Raw genomic sequence first — 15,961 nt, forward strand, 5'->3', positions numbered from 1 at the left:
CTCTACTTCCTCCACCAAGGCAAAAATAAGCACCAAAGTCTTCTTAATAGCTCAAGAACACCACCAAGAGGCTAAAGGGTCGATTTAGGGTTTTAGGATGTTTGGGGGCTGGTAAAGAGGCCAGCCCTAAAGACTTAATATGTTTAAATAGGGAACACTTGCCCAAAAATTAGGGTTTAAACACCCCTCGTACGCCCAACGTACTCCTCGTACGCCTAGCATACGAGGCCGAGACTTGCGATCAATCCTTCCGGGTACACTAAGTGTACGCCAATGTACACCCAGCATACAACCCTTCGCACTAGTACGCCCTACATGCTCCCTGTGTACACCCCACATACTAGGGTTCCTTCTTAAACCCTAAAATACTCCGAAGGCCATAACTTCTTCGTTACAAATCCGATTCCGACGATCCTTATATCCATGAACAGGTAATGGGAAGCTCTACACTTTTATCAACTCATATTTTCCATTAAATTCCTTGAATGAAAATACAATTTCCATAAAAGCCCACTGCCATATTACCAAAATAGCCCTTGGCTCCAAAACCAAATCCAAATGCCCGAATTATCCACATTTCATCACCCACACCCAAATGGGTATCGATTTGGAATAGAGCATTACAAGTGCTTAATCAGTTAAACCATTATGTCCAATTCTCAGATCTGATCCTAAATGATGTCTTAACACGTAAAGTTGGCAACTTTACGCCTTTGCATTTCTTAATGGGACCTAATACTCAACAAAATCCCTAATAAGCACCCTAACGCATGCATGGTCCAATATAAGTCATCAAGATTGCATTTTTATGAACAACGAACCTCAAAAATGCTAAGATATATCATCCTTATCTTTTGGTGTAGCTCATACTCTCATGCATGACTTAAAGGACCATAAAAAGCACAAAAACAAGCTCTAAATTGATCTAACAAAATGAACCATCAAGTTAAGAGTTTTATACCTCAAAAAGCTTTCCACGTTGATGATGATTCTTGATCCACAAGCTCTAGCCACACCAATGCAACTGCCAAGAGTTCCTCTTCCTCCAAAATCAGCAAAAACACCCTCAAAGTTCACTTCTAAGCTAAAAACACTCAAAGGACAATTAGGGTTTCGCTCTTAGGTTTGGGGAGGTAGAGGCTGGTCATAGGAATGTAAAAAAGTGAATTAAGATGTTTAAATAGGGCAGAAACCCTAAAAATTAGGATTTTTCCCTTGGTAACCGTACACCTGTGTACCTCCACATACACCCAACGTATGTGGGTTTCATCCGCAAACAACTTCGACCCAGTACGCCTAACGTACTCATAGCGTACACCCAACGTACTCGGCCAAGGACTAAAACCACCAATCTTCCGAAGGCCATAACTTCTTCTTTCTACGTTCTTTATATGCATAGAAAGGTAATGAGAAGCCCTATAATTTTATCAACTCTCCATTACCTTAAAACTTCCCGAGATAAATACAAAATTCATAAAAGGTCGGAACTATCACTTACGCTTATACCCTTGGGCTCCAAAACTCAAACCGAACTCTCGGATCACCTGATCTACATTATTCACATCCAAGGGGTCTAAATTTCTCATTTGCTAAGGCCCATAGCCTTATGATTTTTGATCTTTGGGTCACGCCTCCGAATTTTGAAACGACTCGAAACAGGTTTACAACTCTCCCCCACTTATATTAGATTTCATCCTCGAAATCATTCATTACTATCTCCTCTGCCAAACCAAACAATCCTGACCGAACTCCCTGAATCCTAAATATGACTGGAGAAGTCACTCCACTTGGACGACCGCCCACCCTTACTGCTGTCGAACCCAATTTAGCAGAAATCACAAGCCCCAACGAATGTCTAACCGCTATGCCTGAAACTGAAAAACCCTGATCATTGTCTTACTCCGAAACAGACAAAAACCATTACAAACCGTTCCCACAAAGACTTGACTTCAGAACCCGAATCGCACAAATCTATCTGTCCTGATCCATAAAGATTTTCATCACTTCGAGTTATTAAATTAATTTTTATGATCGAAAAATTTGAACAATCAACACATTCTTCTTCTTTGATTTCACTAATATTGTTAGAATCATCTTCGATATCAGTAAAATCTACTCGATTACTTTGTGCCAAAGATTAATATTTATTTAAAATATTTATTTGTTCATTTTTTCTCAACGTATCATTTACAATATTCACTAAATCATCAGCATCCAAATATTCGTCGACATTTAAAATTCCATAAGCAGATGAATCATTTGTTATCTAATCAAACATAGAAACACTACTCTCACACTCAAAAGATATTTCATCAATTGATTCATTCCTAAATGTGATAAATGGTAATAGTTTCCTATGTTCTTCTTCGCATATTTATGATGAATGATATTACAAAGTAAGTTTTCCATACAAACGCTACGTAGTATTACAGTAGATATTACTTTGTTTTACTGAAAAAATGTTGTCCATTCTAACAAAATCTCTACCCAGAGTAACATTAGTCAACTTCATATTAAAATTATATTATATACATTTTCTCTTCAATCTTATTGTTAACCTCAAACAACTCTGTCTTTGTTTTATAGAAATTACCAATCAAAGAAATCAACAAATCATTTAAGTAAGAACAAGCATCATCTATATCAAATAAAATAGAATCATATGAAATTGAAAGAATATTAAGTGAGATCAAAAGATTACGTGTAACGCCCGTGTTTCCTTCTTGATTAAGTCATAGTCTGTAATCACTTTGGTCAACTATTATAATGTTTATATGAATGAATAAGAAAAGATTATTCATATATTTATATGCTTACGTGTTCTACATGATATTAGGTGTATTTAATAATAAAATAAATAAAATTTAAAATACTCGTCGAAGATAAAAGGTTACTTAGGACAAATAATCTTAACCTAGTTGTAGCATAGGTCAGAAGGATTCCGGAGACATAAGAAACATTCAAAGCAGACTTCATATGAAGAAGTTATGCTACAATGTTTATCTCTTTGGGTACATTTTAATTTACATCTCTATCTCTAGTACATTGTAATTTATCTCTTTCCACAACATTTCATATTACTATTTACCTCCTCCGGTACTTTGTAATTTATTGAACATTATTTATATAAACTACATGTTAGCATTTATTTATACTCGAGACATGAAATTTTACCTACATTGGAGTTTATGCAAAGGAGTTAAAATTTACGTTACAATTTCTTTGTATTGCTAAGGTGAAATATCTTTATTTCGCCCCTTTTTATTTTATTTTTCTATATGTAATAAACAACAAAATGTATTTATTTACTTTCATGTTATTATTTTGCTCCCTTTTAAACTGGCTTATTGTTACTTTTAATATTTATAGTTCTTTTTCATGTTTAAAGTATGTTGCTATTAATTGTTTATAGTGTGTTTATTAAGTTAAAATTATGTTGCTATTAATTGAATGATATAGTCTGATACTTATTTTTATATAAACTTGGTTATTGTTGTTTTGTAGGTTATTATTGATCATATCCATAAGGAGATGAAGAGCTTAAGGCGGAATGCGATGAAATTGAGGCAAAAAAACAAGAAATCGCCAAACTAATAACAAAATCCAAAAGTTCCAAGGAAATAACCTATCCATCTAATTACACTTTGACACGTTTGATTTATGTAATTTGTTTTCAGTACATTGAAATCGAACATGAATTTTTATTTTGCTAATCAAGTATTAATATTTATTAGGGTCGTCGAATATTAATATTTTGATTTTGGGGTATAAGTTTTTAATTACATTTGGGAATTATTGTTATGGAATAACGACAGATTCGACACATAATAGACCATTGTTAAAACAAAAAAACTGTTCATTTTGTAATTATCAGCGACAGACAACAACGTCGGATTAACGACATAATATTGAGGTTTCCTGAGAGTTTTGTTTCATCGCAAATCAGTCGCTAATCCGTTGTTGAATCTGTTGCAGAACCCGTCATAAACAATTAACGACAAGGGTTTTTCCACCGACAACTTTGTAGCTAATCCGTTGCTGATAGTCTTTAGCGACGAATTAGCGACAAAAAGGTCCGTCGCTTATACCTCAAGTTCTAGTAGTGCGAGGTTCCTATACCAACGACTTGTCGTTGGTACAGGGGTACCTATCCCGCCGAATTTTTCCACTTGTAGCGATAACATAGGTGTCGGTTACTGTAGTGAAATTAGAAGTTCACATTTCCATTTAATTTCGGTTCAAAATTTTGTGAATCTTTATTGCTTGTTCTTTTATTCCACTTGAGGTTAAAAGAATTGTCTCACAAGTCATATCGATCTTACCACACTCTTCAAACTTCACCAAAATGTATTCCATATAAAATATATTACACATTTTATATAATATTTGATACACACAGTACTTACTTTATTTTTTCCATTTATTACATGCATGGCGACGAGTTAATCGACGTTCTGAAAATCATAGTTGGTGTGAATCGATTGGGTTCCACATGACCTCATAAAGAGAGAAATCAAAGAAACTATTGTTGTCATCTTCTTGACCCACAGTATGTAAGGCCTCTACCTGCGCACTATTGTTGTCATCTTCTTGATCAACAACATTTAAGGCCTCTACCTACGCCGAAAATTCACCAAAGGACCATCCAATGTCTCCTTCAAGTTCCACTTCACCATCATCAAATAATTCTTGGAGATATTGGTTAATCTTGTCGTCTAGTACATTTGGTGTGAGGGAGGAGACATTAAAGTTGTTGTTGGCACCTGCATTTGATGTTCTTGTAAGGTTACCACCACCAGGAGAGACAATTTGTCGGTTGTCAGTCATGCACATATTTATGGTTTTGGAGATGATATGCGGTTGAGGCTTGATAATGGTGAGTGTAGCGTCTTGTAGAGATTCATCGGCATCAGGTTCTTTCTTATGTTGTTTGGAACGAGGCTGAATATGAGTGTTCCAGTAATTCTTCACGTCATTAGCAGTTCGTCCGGGAATTCTTCCCGCGATCAGTGACCATCTAAAATTAAAGTCAAAACTAACTACTTTTTAATACACCATAAATGAATGGAAACAAATAATTAATTTCATATTTTAATTCACTTATTATTTTTTTTGTCGATTTATGTTTAAATTTCGCTTGCCTGTTTCCTAGAAGCCTGTGAAGCCTAAGCATGAGATCAATTTCATCTTCAGCAAAATCACCTCGTTTTATATTTGGCCTCAGATAATTCAACCATCGTAGCCTACAACTCTTTCTACATCTATTTAACCCTGTAAATATCACGCGTAAAATATTAACACATAACAAAGAAAGCTCATATTAATTGTACTTTTCAAGCTGACAAAAAATATGGGAGGTGCATTTTCTAACATGATAAGGCTTGCAATGTATCATTACCTGTTCTGAGAGGTATAAGGTGCCATTTCCCTTCGCCGTATTTCTCAATACAATTCTTGAGAAGCATATCTTCATGTGCAGTCCATGCACCTTTCTTCAACCCTAAACCACTACCACTGCCCGATGTCATTTCTTTTGTGCTATAACGTGAAGTTCAGATCTATATATAGGAACGTGCTAAATTCTTCCATGCATAAAACCTAATAGATGGCCTTTTTAACGACTCAAATCGAATGAACATACATGTTTTTGACAACCCCCGTTCTCCACACAGATCACCTACGTGCACCCTCGTATTTCCACAAAAAAAAAAATTTTAAAAATCCGTCATTTGGGAACTTCCCATTATAAAAACTTTTTTTTATCAAAAAGTGAAACAAATATTTTCGCTAACAATTATATACTAGGTGTGAGACCTGTGTATTAGACATTTTATTAAAAGGGCCAAAAGTAACTGTGTGAGCAAAAAAATACCATTCACGTAAGTTTTGGTAACCATAAGGTCCATGTTCATAAAAAAATAAGTAACGACTGAGTTATAACCTTTGGTAAACTATATGGACCATTCATGTAATTTGGTCTTAATTAATATATACTAATAAATTTTTTTTAATATGAATTACAAATAGAATGTACTATCTACATTAATATACATATACATTAATTAATATATTAATGGAAAGAGAAAATCACAAATAGAAAGCTATTACGTGCATTAATTAATCTATTAATAAAATTAATTAATATGAGGTGACATTTATTTAAGGGAAATCTCCAAAAAAATCCTAAAGTTTTGGGCCAATTTATGATCTAGTTCTAAATTAAATTTCATTAATGAAAAAGGACAAGAAACCGACTATTGTATTCAATTTAACCATTTTAACCTTTTGTAGCAGGTTACTTGTCACACCCCTAGAACCGGAACGGCGTAATCATTCGGGGGTGGAGGACGTCATGTTTAGTATCACAAGATATATATATAGTAAGCCAGTAATGAACAACTATTTCATTTGAAAGAGACTGTTTACAAAGTGTGTGTTCACAAAACATAGAATTCATAAGCAAATAATAAAACAAGACTTGAAGCTACTATGCTCCATCTTCTGAATTCCCAGCACGAGTACATGTCTATTAGTCTCCTGAGAATACAAGTTATTTGAAAGAGTTGATCAGCAATTAAGCTGGTGAGTTCATAAGATTTTAGTGATGTAAGTAAGTTGTATAATGTAGTTAAAAATGTAGTTGAAAATGTAGTAAGTTGTAAAATGTTGTAAGTTGTAAGTTCTGTTTAGAAAAGTTCGCCTGTTCCTCTAGAAAATCCTATATTTCCTATTTTAATGAAAGATAAGTAAAAATGACTCTACAATCCCTTCTATGAGTACTAAACGGATACAAGTTATATAAGACTCAGAGTAAACAAACAATCGATTGTGCGCATCTGCCCTAAGGCGGAAAGCACACATCCCATTGGTTGTTTGATCATTGTGGTATATAACCCTAGGGTATTCGCCTGTTACTCATGGAGTTAATTGTAATTGTCCCTTTTAATGAAAAGATTCTTTAAGAAAACCCTTATTTCTTATAATAAAATGGTAACCACAATAATCACTTTTATAATAACTTAGTTTATACTTGATATATATGATCTAATATCGGATAGAAGGTTAATTAGGTGAATCTGCCCTAAGCCCACAACCAAACAAGGAACAGGAAGTAAGGCGGAAAACACACATCCAACCACCTATTGGGTATTAGTGATATATAACCATGATGTATAAACTAAAGTATCATAGAGTTAATCACCTAAGGTCCTTTAAGTTTATACTGGTTTAATAAAATGGATTAAACCCTTTACTGGGAAGTTTCTAGTTTTGTATACCAAAGTTTCTGATTTGGAAAGTATGTTTTGTACTAGAAAACTGTGCATTGACTCTGTGTTCTATGACTCGACCCATACCCGATACCCTTATGATGACTTAATGTATACAGAGCATATATATATATATATATATATATATATATATATATATATATATATATATATATATATATATATATATATATATATATATATATATATATATATATATATAGGAGTAGGATCAAATGAGAACACCTAAAAGGTTGAGAACGCGAGAACAGATATCATCCATCTATTATCTTAGATCTAAGGCTATAATTAATTAGAAATTTTGTTAATAGTAAAATGTTTAAATTCAATTAATTTGAATTAAAATTATGAAAAGGGTATCAGTGTAATTAACCATTCCCTTATTTTTAACAACTCCTAAAATCTTTCAATCTCTCTCTCTCTATAACTAAACCTACGACTCACTCTAGTATTATCGACTTGCGTCGCCGCCATCCACGAACCACTTTCACAGTCGGAGCATGAAAAAGCATCGCCTCTGTCTTCGCCGATGATACAAGGTGGTACGTTCGATTGCCTATCATAACCCCCTTGTTTTTGTTTTCGTTTTCGTTTTCATCCACCCAAACAGATGAATTTCAGAATCCTTCTGATAGTGGTGCCTTTAGAAGAACCCTACCTAGGGCTAATTACGAACATCAACAAGATCGAGTGCTCACAACGTCCATGCGTCACGTGGTACGTTCGATTTCATTTTACTGCTACAACCTAATTTTTGTTCTGTGTTATTCCACACTAATTTTGGATTCTGATTGTGGAATCAAGCAACAAGATCGACTCCCTGGTTTGGATTAGTGTTAAATTATAATTTTGGGTTGTGCAAGGTGATCCAGAAGCTTGGTTGTGGTGACATGGAGCTTTAATACGCTTTTAACCTTCCCCTCGCAAATCAATGATTTGAATCGTAGTAGTTGTATATTTTTATTGTAGTGCTTGTTTTGGTTAAGCAATTGAATGCCAATTACATTTTCCTTTTTGCGGGCTGGGTTAGGATGGACTGAAGCATCCATGATTACACTTGTTATGCTGATGTGTATTTTGTATAATCACTTATGATTATAAACATGGTTGTTAATAATCATTTATGATTATAACAACGTATGCTTTTCTACTAATCATTCATTTTAATATTTTGTTGGTCTTTTTATTGTCTTTACATGCTATTGTCATTTTTGTAGATATTAATCAAAGAAAAAGGAATGCTAGAATTTTTTAGATATCGTGTCTGCTCCTGCTCGTTACACAAGATTGCGAGCCATTTGATTCAAAGACAAGGAAGGGGTTGCGACCAATTCAAGAAAATAGCTGATATAGGGATGAATTTTGCAAAAAAAGTTTCATTTGAAGTGGTTTAATCATTGTCGAATATAATTATGTATAAATGTATGAAACTAGTTTTGGCATATTCTTTTATGAATATAATTATATAAATGTATAAACTCAATCTTTGAAATTTTTATTTGATGAATATAATTTTGAATGTGTTGATTTTTTTTATTTGTTAGAATATTCATGTATGATTAGTAGTTTATTTTTATTCATTTATAAATGTTATCTCTAAATTATGATTTATTATTTAGGATTACAAATATATGTTTTTATAATTACAAATGTTTTAGTCATATATGATTGAAAATATTTTGATGAATAAAAATTAGAAAAAAAAGGATTTTTTATTTTACAAAAAAATAATATAAATTATATTTATCGTCCATTAATAAAAGAAATAAAAAAAATCGGTTCATATTCTATTTTGGGTAGATAATCATTATCGCAAAATTTTAGGAAATTAAGATTTGAATTTAATTTGTTTGAATTTAAAATAAATACAGAATTACTAATATAGCCTTATAATATGATTGGTCCAGAAGTGTTCTCGCGTTCTCAACTTTTTAGGTGTTCTCATTTGATCCTTTCCCTATATATATATATATATATATATATATATATATATATATATATATATATATATATATATATATATATATATATATATAGAATCGAATAGAAAATAGATTGGGTGAATTCGTTCCAAGCCCACAACCAAACAAGGAACAGGAAGTGAAGCGGAGAGCACACATCCTATTACCTGTCGGATCCTATTGGTATATATATATCCTTTGATCTATACATTAAGGAATCATAAGGTTAGCATTATGGTCCTTTCTTTTAAACGTAGCCTTCTACCAAGGCATCTACTGTTATGTGCTAGACTTGACTGTTCTGTTTGTCGTTTGTAAAAATGTAAGTTTTCTCTAGTTTATAAACATCTTAACTCGAAAATAGTTTGCATTTGAATTTCAAGTGGTACTGTCACTTTATGAAAGTAATGGGAAATGTAAGTACACAGTTGTCGTTTATTATGATATGCGGATGTACTGATGACCTAAAACATGTTTGTTTTATTATGGCCATAATGTGAAGGCTAGTACCCCTACTAAACGTTCTCCTTGTCTAGAGATTAAGGGAACCAAACGCGACCTCTGCAAATTCTTGCAAGCCGTGTAATTCACATTGAAGTTATATGATCATGTATACCCAATATAACTATCACCTTTTGTTTAAAACAATGAGTTAGTGATTCATTGGTATAATTAGATCCTGTAGTAGTTCCATGCTATAGCAACTTAGTATGTTTGTTCTTTATGGTATTGTTTGTTTCTCAATATAGTATCTCTCTCTGTATGTTATTGTTTCTTTGTATGCTTCGTTGTACTAGAAGTAATGAATAGCATCCTCCTAAACTATACCTATTATAGTTTACTAAAGTTTTACTTGAACTGTTATTGAAAAGACTCGTTTATCTACTAAGTTATGCTTGTACTTTAAAAACGGAGTTTTGTATAACTATAAAGTAACATAACTTTAAAAAGAGTTTTTGAAATGTTTTGACAACTTATAAATGACATAAGTAACATTTTGAAAGATGTTCATAACAAACAGTTACACAATTATCATTGTGTTCAACTTGTATTCCCCCACTTAAAACATTTAAAAACAGTTAAAAGATTCATTACAGGGTATGAACTCACCTGATGTGGGTGATTCAAACGGGTATGCGTGTAAGGATGAGAAGTTCCACGAATGAAGTTCCGAGACACAACAAGTCCTAAATGACATATATTGACATATATTGGCATGAATATAGTGTTTATAAGCAACTATATGAAAGGAAACACCTCCCGGGACTAGGAAACACTTTGACCAAGTGTTGGAATCACATGTGATTCATCAAAGGGAAGTGGAATGGCACTAACTTGAGTTTACTACCATGGGTTTACGGCCAAAGGGAGTTTACGGCCGTAAACTCATGGTCAAACATGCATAAGGGTGGGTTTGAAGGCTAGGGAAGCTTGAGGGACTTTTGCTCTACACAAGGATGAGAAAGACCAACACAAAAGAGGCTTTTGATGAGTTTACGGCCCAAAGGAGTTTACAGCCGTAAACTCATGGTCATTATACATTTGAGAGTAGTTTAAGGTCCTATTCTCATCAATGAAGGGTTCTAGGTCACAAGCTTTGCATCTAGGAGGGTTTATGGCCAAAATGGCACCCTCAAAGGGGTTTACGGCGAATGGGAGATGGCTTGGCCGTAAGCTCCTTTTGTCCTTGTGTTCTTGATGTTTTCAAGTCTCTAAGCATCAGTCCTAACTAGATATGAAGTATAGGGAAGAGTACTTACGATCTAGAAGCTTGAAATGGTCGGTTTTGGCCAAGAACACTAGTGTGTGTTCTTGGTGTTCTTGGTGTTTATTGAAGATCTAAGAAAACATGATTTCCATGGATGAATCATGAGGATGAAGCTAGTTAAGAAGGATTAACAACAAACTAGAGCAAGAACACTTACACTTTTGAAGATCTATGATGAAAAGTTGGATGATACTTGAGAGAGAATGAGACCTTCTTGACTTGGAAATGAGAATAATGAAGAATATGGAGGATATGAGTCTATAAGGGGGATTTTACGGCCCACCTTGAGTTTATGGCTGTAAACTCAAGTGTTGTGGCCGTGAACTCTCAATAAGAAGGTTAAGGCTTGATTTCTTGGACTGTGTCTCTAGCAGGTACATTCTACACTCATTCCTTAAGTGTACTAGGCTTAAAACTACTTAGAATGACCTTTAACCGGGCTAGAACTCATTACCAATGAGTCGGACACTCAGTTGAGTTGATTGACTGGGCTTTAAAAGTAAAAAATTTCCGGGTTGTCACATCATCCCCCCGTTAGATGGAATTTCGTCCCGAAATTAGCTTTCTTAGCAGTACTACTGGGGTTGCGCTCCTTTGATTGGCAGTATATCCACTCGTAGACGTGGCAACTTTGCCCTGGTGTTCATGATAGGATTTGTACTTGGTCCATCTATCATTACCTCGTGTATACAAGTCGTATATAATTAGGATTTGTAAGACGGTCGGATGTGCGCCTCTGCCCCAGGTCCACAACCAAACAAGGAACATGAGATAGGGCGGAAACACACATACTAAATCTGCGAAATCATAATCATATACCACTCTCGCGTATACACTAAATAGTGATAGGTGGGCTGTATTCGTCCTTAGCCTCTGTGCTCGAACTTAGCCTGTTGGACGAGTGGTATTTCGTGACGGTCTGCGGACATCTGACGATAAGGATTCGGAGGACAAAGTACTCTTCGCACGAGTACTTCGGGGTTTAGAATACGAAAGATAAAACTGAGGTTTAGGTCGGACTGGCGATACGAATAAAGAAAGTTTCGAGAACTTGCCGATCGAGGCGATAGAAACATATGAACTTAGTATGGTGAGGACCACGCCAATTCATGACGAATGATAGTAACGGACTCTTTACTGAACAAAGTTTTTTTTGGCCAATTTTGAAAGAAACGTCTGTTATACGATGATGTATCCCTAGTGTGTTCGTTAATGTACTGCTAGTATGTTCGACAATGTACCCTTTGTAAATGATCCAGGGCTTTCTGTTTTACCTTTGATGTTAACACTCCTACGTATCGTACCGTTCTGTGCACATACATACAAAAGAAAGTGCTTTGATAATTGGTGATGTTACTTTATATCATGATCCTCCTTGGTACCACTACGATCGCCTGTCATATACAAGTTATGAATATTTAAGATGAATTAGACAGTCGACTGAGCAACTCTGCCTCAAATCCTCAACCAACTAAGGAACAGGGATTTAAGCGGAATTACTCACTCTAAGTCGGCAACATCTTAGTTATGCACAACCCTGATGTATATGCTAAGCCATCATAGCTTCTCTAAACGGATCTTTTAGTTTTCTTGAATATTGTGATCTATTTCAATATGTGAGTTATTATAATTACTTTTTAAGTGTTTTCCCCAAGTTTTAATCTTATATGAATATAAATTAATTTTCAAAGTAATTACCATTTCAATAACGTACCGCTGCTCGTCGACGACTCCGGGGTAGATTCTCCTGCGGTGATCATCAGTATGCGTCCATCCGCTCCTGAGTTCTTTGCTATCGGGCAGTCCCTCTGATAGTGTCCAGTCTCACCACAACCATAACAGGCTTGGTTTTCTTCAGCTCCGGGGACTTGGGAGATCGGTTGAGCCGGTACCCTGCAGAAACGGACTATGTGTCCCTTTCTGTGGCAGTTCAGACACTGTATTTCCCGGCATACTCCGGTGTGGTGATAATTGCACTTTCCACACTTCGGGAGGGTTCCAGCATATCGATTGGCAGGTGCTGGAGCAGCAGGTGTTGTAGCGGCGTACATAGTACTCGCTTGTTGCTCTTGCGGGGGTTCCTATGTTGTTCGCTTCTTCTTCCTCTTGTTCCCCGACTTCTGATTATAGTCCTTTCCCTTTGATGGCTCGGGAATGAGGACTTTTACACCATGGCGGACTCCATGGTCGATGAGTCGCTGGGCCAGGCGTTTGGCGCTACCAAATGTGGTTGGGTTAGAAGACAACACATCTCCTTGGGTCGAAGCAGTCATACCCCAGATGTATCTTTCTATCTTCTTGGTCTTCAGGGTAACCATCCCGGGGCATAGTGCTGCCAGGTCACAAAACCTGTCAGTGTAGGCCACTATGTCTGAGCTGACCATCTTGAGCTCCCATAGTTCTTGTTCCAGCTTTTGAACTTCGCCCCTCGGGCAGTATTCTTCCAGCATTAACTCTTTTAGGTTTTCCCAACCTATTGAGTTAGCCACTGATAGGGTCAGTGACTTAACATGGTTGTTCCACCATGTCAGGGCTCTGTTGGAGAAGGTACAGGCAGCAAACTTCACTTTGCTCCCTTCTGGGCACGAACAGATTTCGAAGACCGAATCTGTTTTCTCGAACCATCGCATCAGAGCGATGACTCCACCTTTTCCATTAAAGGAAAGGGGTTTGCAGTTGGTGAAGTCCTTGTAGGAGCACTCTCTCGAGCGCACAGGGACCTCACCTTGAGTAGAATGAACGGGTGTTCCACCTCTGCTGGAGCTGGTAGGATGATATTGAGCCATGGCTGTTGCCACAGCCGCAGCCACTGCAACATTTAGAGTTGCCGCATCGATTTGTGGAGGAGGTGTTGGAGTTATCGGAGTAGTGTGTCTGTTTGATCTACGAGGAGGCATCTTTGCTAAAAGAATACAAAGATGAGACGGAATAAGTCTAAAGCAATGGACACAAGCCGAAAGCTGAAAAGACAAGGTTATCCTAATTCTGGGTGTATTGGGTCCTGACTTCCACAGGGTTCTAGAGACAATTCATAAAAGAGACTATACCTAATAAACTCTATGAATTTGAAATGGCTATCCTCGAATGAATATCTGTTGCCTGAATAACTGTTACCAGCTGCATGTAAGAAAATAATCCTAACACATAATATGAGCAGTGTTTCCACTCGCTCATTAAGTTAACAAGATTATTATTTATTTGTGTGACGGGTAAGACGTTTTGGTTGCTTCTGTTGATCCCTCTTTGAAAGCTCCTCATGAACTTGCTCTTGTTTCCTCCTGACTCTTCTGTTGTGTACTATGAGGAAATGGTTACTTCTATCTGGGCTTGTCGTACGAGAATGGAAGTGACTAAAGAATCTATGAGATTAATGGTAACTTTATGGGGTGATCCTTACGGAGACCTGCTATAATTGTACAATGTATACAAGTTGTATATAATTCAAGATTAAATAGACCTTCGAATAAGTGATCCTACTTTAGAAACACAACCAATTAAGGAATGGGTAGTGAATCGTAAATCACAAATTCTAAGTCTATAAGATCTTAATTATATAAAACCTTAAGGGTATACATTGTAATATTATAGACCTATTCGTAAGGGTCTTTTAAGTTATCACATAAGTTATTTATATGGCCTAAAATACTCCTATAGTATTTTAACGTAATGTACTTGGTATGTTTCAAACTTGTTATTGTGTTATGGAATCATAGAATACTCCTATAGTATTCTAACTCTAATGTACTTGATCTGGTATTGTTTTGAGTGGTGTTTAGGTAAGTTTTAAGACTGTTGCAACCCCACATCACTCCCAAACACATGTCGGTCACATCTCGAATGAATATAGTTGATCAGGCTATATTGATCCTAGCTATGATTACATAACTGTCCAGAGCACTTAAGCCCCATTGTATTTATAGTTGTATATCTTTTATCGGTTGATATACTTAGTTCACTATAAACAATGCTCTGATACCAATCTGTCACACCCCAAAACTGGAACAGCGGAATCGTTCGGGGGTAGAGGACGTCATGTTTAGTATCACAAGATATGTATATAGTAAGCCAGTAATGAACAACCATTTCATTTGAAAGAAAATGTTTACAAAGTGTGTGTTCACAAAACATAGAATTCATAAGCAAATAACAAAACAAGACTTGAAGCTACTATGCTTCATCTTCTGAATTCCCAGCACGAGTACCTGTCTATTAGTCTCTTGAGAATACAAGTTATTTGAAAGAGTTGATCAGCAATTAAGCTGGTGAGTTCATCAGATTTTAGTGATGTAAGTAAGTTGTATAATGTAGTTAAAAATGTAGTTGAAAATGTAGTAAGCTGTAAAATGTTGTAAGTTGTAAGTTCTGTTTAGAAAAGTTCGCCTGTTCCTCTAGAAAATCCTATATTTCCTATTTTAGTGAAAGATAAGTAAAAATGACTCTACAATCCCTTCTATGAGTACTAAACGGATACAAGTTATATAAGACTCAGAGTAAACAAACAATCGATTGTGCGCATCTGCCCTAAGGTGGAAAGCACACATACCATTGGTTGTTTGATCATTGTGGTATCTAACCCTAGGGTGTTCGCCTGTTACTCATGGAGTTAATTGTAATCGTCCCTTTTAATGAAAAGATTCTTTAAGAAAACCCTTATTTCTTATAATAAAATGGTAACCACAGTAATCACTTTTATAATAACTTAGTTTATATTGGATATATATGATCTAATATCGGATAGAAGGTTAATTGGGTGAATCTGCCCTAAGCCCACAACCAAACAAGGAACAGGAAGTAAGGAGGAAAACACACATCCAACCACCTATTGGGTATTAGTTATATATAACCATGATGTATAAACTAAAGTATTATAGAGTTAATCACCTAAGGTCCTTTAAGTTTATACTGGTTTAATAAAATAGATTAAACCCTTTACTGGGAAGTTT

At 35.5% G+C, this 15,961-nt stretch overlaps 1 protein-coding gene across 1 annotated transcript; it reads right to left on the reverse strand.

Moving 5' to 3' along the window:
- Nucleotides 1–4,461: 4,461 nt before the first annotated feature.
- LOC145168962 (transcription factor MYB90-like) lies at nucleotides 4,462–5,528 on the reverse strand. The gene is made up of 4 exons (XM_079087600.1): nucleotides 5,399–5,528; nucleotides 5,142–5,271; nucleotides 4,622–5,017; nucleotides 4,462–4,573 (listed from the first exon to the last, which is right to left on the reverse strand). The coding sequence occupies exons 1-4, from the start codon at nucleotides 5,526–5,528 to the stop codon at nucleotides 4,462–4,464; spliced, it is 768 nt and encodes a 255-aa protein (XP_078943726.1).
- Nucleotides 5,529–15,961: the final 10,433 nt, after the last annotated feature.

The sequence above is a fragment of the Lactuca virosa genome, chromosome 4, assembly GCF_052849685.1.
Source record: "Lactuca virosa cultivar CGN04683 chromosome 4, Lactuca_virosa_CGN04683_v6, whole genome shotgun sequence".
Classification (NCBI taxonomy): domain Eukaryota; kingdom Viridiplantae; phylum Streptophyta; class Magnoliopsida; order Asterales; family Asteraceae; genus Lactuca; species Lactuca virosa.

What these genes read in the sequence shown, in the direction of transcription:
- LOC145168962 (XM_079087600.1), bottom strand. Translation starts at nt 5,528, where the DNA reads ATGACATCGGGCAGTGGTAGTGGTTTAGGGTTGAAGAAAGGTGCATGG. An exon ending in CACAGGCTTCTAGGAAACAG is followed by an intron (nt 5,018 to 5,141) that starts GCAAGCGAAATT and finishes CTTTAATTTTAG; the next exon opens with ATGGTCACTGATCGCGGGAA. An exon ending in TCCTTTGGTGAATTTTCGGC is followed by an intron (nt 4,574 to 4,621) that starts GTAGGTAGAGGC and finishes TGACAACAATAG; the next exon opens with TGCGCAGGTAGAGGCCTTAC.